General features: G+C 40.6%; 1 protein-coding gene across 1 annotated transcript in view; it reads right to left on the reverse strand.

The window, feature by feature from the left end:
• The window catches only part of KIF16B (kinesin family member 16B), a 264485-nt gene that overhangs the window by 212301 nt on the left and 45810 nt on the right, over positions 1–6374 (reverse strand). The window contains exon 10 of the mRNA XM_018564217.1: positions 3535–3710. Within this exon, the coding sequence (XP_018419719.1) occupies positions 3535–3710 (176 nt within the window). The remainder of the gene's footprint in view (positions 1–3534; positions 3711–6374) is intronic.

Raw genomic sequence — 6374 nt, forward strand, 5'->3', positions numbered from 1 at the left:
GCAAACTATTCCCCCCCCCCCCCAATTTGGAAAATGGGGGTGTCCCTTTGTGCAAAGAGGACTTGTCTGAAGATTTTGGGGTATTGAGGCCCAGGTTTTGCAAATGAACAGGGCCCACGACTTGGATCTGGTCTTGGAGGATGAAGCCTGGCAGTAACAAAAGAAACTTTTCTGGACAGGGGGAATCTTCCTAGCTTGAAGTACCCCCTGTGACATCCTTTATGAGGGTGTCCAAAACAGCTCCAAAGAGCCATTCACCTTTAAAAAGCATGTGCAGCAAACATTCCTTACACTTCTGTTCTGCAGACCAACACTTCAGCCAAAGATTTATCCACTTAGTCACTGATAAGAGTCTCCTTCGGGAAATAGAACTAATCTGTCTTTGCAATAGTGAAGGGCTGTTGGCATGAGCTCTATGCCCTCTACGAATAAAAAGGTCAGTAAGAATAGTAGTTTCATCCTTTAACATGAGTTTAGTCCATTCAAGGTTTGAAAGACTAAAATCAGGCCACGGCAGGTTGCAAAGCAGTTTGTTTGTGAAAACAAAGATTCAAAGAAAATACAGCAATCAAAGCTGCAAATCAACCTATAAACTCCTACCTAGCCGTGGAGAAATCCTCCCTTTTTAAGGCGGAGGAGAGGGCCACACCTTACGGGGCTAAGAAAGACTCTGAGGAGTGTATGGACTCAAGCAGGGGACAATTCAATCTGTCAAGTAGATGAGGAAGCACACTGCAGGCCATCCAGGAATGGTTAGATGATCTTGAACTGGTAAGAGCCGATACAGAGGGACTGCTTCCCTTGTGCTTGGAATCCAACATGATGCACTGCTTAAGAGAGACAACTTAATAAAGAACACCGGGTTAAAACCATGTAAAAACGTACAAACCAGCTACTAAAAGCAAGAGGGGCCTAAATGGCCAGAGATGACCAAATCACCATAGGCATAAGCAAAGATTACTGAGGAGAAACCAAGTTCTCTTTTTTTTTTTGCAAAGCAGAAAGATGGTATCTCACAATGAAAAGTCAGGCACAAAGTTTGGACTGATTCTCCAGCTAGTGACACAGCACTCAATTCCTCAGTGTATGATTCCTTTCTGTAGAGAAGAAAAAAAAGGGGGACAATAGCACCCAAATGGTTCCAATATATATAGTAATCCCTGATGTACAGCTCATACAGCCTATTAATTTAAGTATGTTTTGAGACTGGGTACCACCAGAGGCTGTACCCATGGCTCTGCACCTGGAAAGTGCTTTGCAGCAAACAGTACCTACTGGTCTGGAAAGCGCCACAAGCAGAGCCTAATGTCTGAAGTAATGAAGAACGAGGAATAAGGGCAACCCCCTCACCACTAAAATACAACACTTTCTTTATCCTACTTGCAAGGCAGTGGATGGAACCATAGCAATCATTTTTTTCTGCCTCTGTCATTTATGCCATATTCAATAAGTTTTTGTAACATAGAAAAAAACTGGATGACTGAATCATAAACAGCCATAACATAGCATCAATTTTTGTGCTTTCAGTCTCTTTTTGCTTTTGAAAAGGGAAATGGGGAGGCTGTCAGCTCCACACCTTCCACTTCAATAAATTTCAAATGATGATCTTGTAGCCTGTCGCTCTAGAAGTATGTGTACAGGAGTATGGAATCTGTAACCTTGTTATAAATCTCAAGTGCTGATAGAACACGGTTTAACATCTCCTAAAGACTAAAAGCTAGACAGTGCATTGCCTCAGTTGTCTCCTGCCATCAAGTATTTCACTATCTTATCACAAGTAATGCTTTGCCTAGATTTAGTATCGCACAACACTCCATAGGGTTGACATATCATACAAATAACTTATAACCTACTTGCAGTAAAGTGTCAGCAGATACAGGCACAAGTTTACCTTTTGTATTTTGCTCTTCATCCACTAAGCCTGCGTTGTTATTTACAGACTTAAATCACTGTACCTTGCTTAAGGTTTTCCCACTCAGCTCCTATGGACGTAGGCATGCCACCCAGAACAAAATCCCCCAACAACCCTTTTCCAACACATATGAGGCTATTTTATAAACTGTTTGCACAGCGAACAGCTCTGCAAACAAGATTCCCCTCTAGATCATTTTCCCAGCATCAAATTGTACCTTGTTTCGGTAGCAAGAAACCACTTTCATTACATGCTGTGACATCACTAGACTTGTAAGATAGTTGTAGGGGTAGCTGTAGAACTACATTACCCAATAGCCCTTTCCTAACACATGGAGGTCCATTTATGAACCGTTTGTGCAGCCAACAGCTCTGAGAATGGGATTCACAGTGTATTATGGCTACTAGATAAAGCTGATGAGTATAGGGTATTCCTGTGCTCCTCGGTTCCTGTAATCTAGTGGCCATAATACACTGTGAATCTCATCTACAGAGCTGTTCGGTGTGCAAATGGTTTACAAATAGACTAACAGTGTGTGGGTAGGTTCTTGGGAATCAAGACAACAGGCAACATTGCTTTGGATTTCAAAAACAGCAAAGGCACTGTGCTGTCAGCCCAAACAGGAAGTTAGAAGCCCACTGGATTTCTGGCAAATCAACCCAGCCCTCTTGTACATAAGCTCTGCTTAAGTCTTAAAGCGAATCTGTCATGTTAGAAGTATAGGGGCGGTCATTGCAGGCTTCGTTCTAAAAATGCAAGATGACTGGCTGTCTGACTTCAGTATGTTTCAGACACAGTCCCGGAACAAGCTAGCTGTAAATTAATCTGACTGGCTGCCATAGGCAGCAGCCGCATTTTGATTGAAGAGAACATATTTTACCAGCACACTGTGGATCCATAATATATAGTCCAAACATTTATTGAAAGGATCACATGACAATAGGGGCAATGTTTCATTTTTCAATGTTTCACTGCCACACAGGACCATTTCATCTGGCATATGATGATCATACCTGACAAAGGCATCGTGCGTGGCCTCGCAATTCTTCACTTTCACTTACTGTGATGTGATCACTTCAATAAACGTTTGAACTATTTATTATGGACCCATGTGTTCTCTTCTATGCAGATAGAAGATCTATGCAGATCTATGCAGAAACCACTGTACAAAATCAGGCCCAGTGTTGCCATGTCAGGTCAGGGAAAATCCACAGTTGTCACAAGGGAGGAATGAGTGCATGCATGCATTACATACAATTTAAAGTTTTCTTCACGGTAATTGAATTAACAGTATGGATGTGGTTCTTCTGTGCCCTTTGCTGAATATTATCACATGTACTCAAAGTATGTATGCATTTAATGAGCTCAGCTCCAGGCAAGCCATTTCAAAACACATATTAATTTGGTCTTCAGCTGAAAAGGGCCAACTAAAGTGACAGACATGGAAAAATACAGTAAGTGGGCTGATTAGAGTCTAGCTACTTCCTCATATCTGGAGGTGGTAGATGTTTACTCTTACCCAAATAAATTTAATGAAAAAGATAATGATCATATTAAGACCTTGAAATAGATGCCATTAGTCAAAGAAAGTTAATTATAAGTTGAGAATTAAAAGCACTAACCTGATTCCCCTGAGCTAGCAAGGCTTTCAAGCGAGCTATTTCTGCTCGAAGCTCGCGGATTAGCTTGACATTAGTATCCTCATTAATGGTGGGCTTGTTGATAATGTTCTTGGCTCTATTTGCATAGCGAAGTGTACTTAAGGTTTCTCCATAATTGATATCAGCAGGCGAAATAGCTGTGAAGAAAAGAAGTCAAAGACAAATTATTCAGCACCTTCGGCTCCAATGAACAAGAAGTCGGTGTAGAATTTGAAAGTCAAATATCTTAGTGCGGCTATGAAGATGGTGTAATTTGGCTCATTGTTCTTCTATTTTTTGCCTTTTCTGGGAAAAAGATGCTGATCGATGCTCGACTCCAGGCAGATATGAAGAAAAGAAAAAAAAAAACACAAATAAATGCAGTCCTGCATTAAAAAAAACATATTTCAATGTATTTTTAAATGCAACTAGTGTAAGTACCTAGATTTGCCTTGGAAACAGCCTCCAACACTCAGAGGGGCAGGATTAGTAGCCAACTGCACACTTCTGCATGCACATTTGCTGAAAGGTAACATGCTGACAGGAGGCAAGAGCAAAGTGATGAGTCCGTGTGCTGTTGCTACTTCACAAATCAGTAACCTGGGGTTGTGTTCTTAACCTAGTTGTGCTGCTGCAATGAGAGCCCATGAGTGCTATTTGGCAGGGGTGTCTGGATCACAAAGCCAGCTTAACAGAATTACAAATCCTTTTGTAGTTAAAACAGTTCCCATTTAGAATATCAAGTGTAATTAGAAGCTTTCCCAGAGTTTAACACATGGTCTGAGCCACGTGATTTTCCAAAGTGTTAGAAAATCTCTGCATACAATAACAAGCTCTTCTGGTGCGCATGTGTCACTGCTAACTTGTCTGTAAAAGATGCAGAGAGAATTGATTCACATAATGGCTTTACTACTAAGTGTTGGTCAGCAGGGAGGACTTACAAAATTATAAAAAGCAAAGCAATGGCATGTTCCATATTGCTATGGTTCAAATAACAGATTGGAAGAAGATTAACCCTTTCATAACCACTAAAGTCTAAATGTTCTTGTTTTTAATTCAAACTTTTTTGTGAGAGCAAAAAAAAAAAAAAAAGAGCGAGAGAGGGAGAGGGGGAAAAAAAGAGCGCAAGAGAATGAGAGATTATTATTATTAGGAACCCCATTGATTGGTTCATGTTCACCAGTCTGAGGGCATTTTTCAAAAAAAAAAAAAAAAGAAGGATCCATAATGGGGAAAAAAAGAAGAAGAAAAGGAAGAAGAATTAATATTTGACTAATATTAAAATGTTTAAATATTTTACCATAATAAATACATTACGTATGGCAGTCTTCATTTGCCAACTCACAAATGTTTGCTTTTTATTAATCTGCAGTAAACAGAGCAACTCGTCCCTTTCTCTATGAAGATCCCACTAGTCTGTAGCTGCTTGTCATTCTTTCTTAAGGGATTGAAATTACACTTGCATAATGCCCTGGATAGTGATGTGTGGCTACCACACAGGTTTCCAACTGTGTGCAACAAAGCATATATTTCAGGCAATTTATAAAGAGGGTTTTTTTTAACCCAACAGTAATTTACACTGCCTAAAAACTGATTTGCTTTGAAAAGCAATGAGTTACATTGAAAAAAGAAGTGTAGGCAAGCAAAGGGCAAAAGCCTATAAACCAGTATTGCTTGTGGTCTCCATGCAGCCGATATTTGCACAGTGTCTGTGTGGTGATGGCCACCTGGATAGAAGCTTGGCTTTGCTTCCTCATGTCAGAGCCTCCAGCAAAGAGAACAATAAGCAACACAGTAGCTACATCTCCAAATCTCTAGCAGTAAAGGTGCCCATACACTGTGCGATTATCGCACGATAATCGCGGGAAAACCCGCGGGTCGTACGATAATCGCAAAGTGTATGGAAGGCGTGCGACCGTTTTTACTGTACGGTCGCACGTCTTTTGTCTAAAGGAGCATGCTAGAAAACCAGAGAATCGTACGATTTTCGGCTGGTTTTTAGCATGATCGTAAGATCAATGCCGCACGGGCCGGTGTGCGCACACTGCCCGTTCAGCATTGCGGCCCGCCCCTCAGGGGGGCGGGCTTGCGATGATCACAAGTACGATCTGCCTGTCCAAGATGGGCAGATCGTACGTTTTTTTTTAATTACTTTACAACCATCGCAAGACTAAGGTCTTGCGATGGTTGTAAAGTGTATGGCCACCTTAAGAGGGAGCAGTGCCAGAGATTTATCACTGCAGATATACAGCTATGAGGCTGTAGGAACAAGGAGTACCTAGGCACACTTACATACCAGGAATTGATCGGCTACTTTTCAGGAGTCAGACAAAAAGTACTTTTTTTCAGGGTAATGTTTAGACACATTTAACACATCAAAGACGTTCTTAAATCACAACAAACCAATTTTCACTTTGACTCATTAATATGGTTAATAAAATAAAACTCTGTGTCCTTGGTGTACATATTTAAATGTAAAAACTCTAGCCAAATAGAGAAAAACATCTTTTTATAGTTCTGTATTCATGATGAATCATAAAACCTACTGTTTAATACAGTTAATAAAAGTGCCTGACAACTGGTATAATAAATGTTACAATTTCACATTTGCCCTATCTAACAGAAAGCAGAACAACAGAAAAAGTGTCCTTCTCTCTGGGCTAGAGCAATTATATATCATGGATGACAATGGCAGAACGGAGGATCAACTTCAAAGAAAAGGACAAGATAAGGAAAAGATTCCACAGGGATATAATGACCATTGTAGCTACACAAGTTTTTTTTTATTTGGGGGGGGGGGGGGGGGGGGGGGGGGGTAAAGA

Source organism: Nanorana parkeri, unplaced genomic scaffold (genome assembly GCF_000935625.1).
Source record: "Nanorana parkeri isolate BGI_ZX_2015 unplaced genomic scaffold, ASM93562v1 scaffold737, whole genome shotgun sequence".
Classification (NCBI taxonomy): domain Eukaryota; kingdom Metazoa; phylum Chordata; class Amphibia; order Anura; family Dicroglossidae; genus Nanorana; species Nanorana parkeri.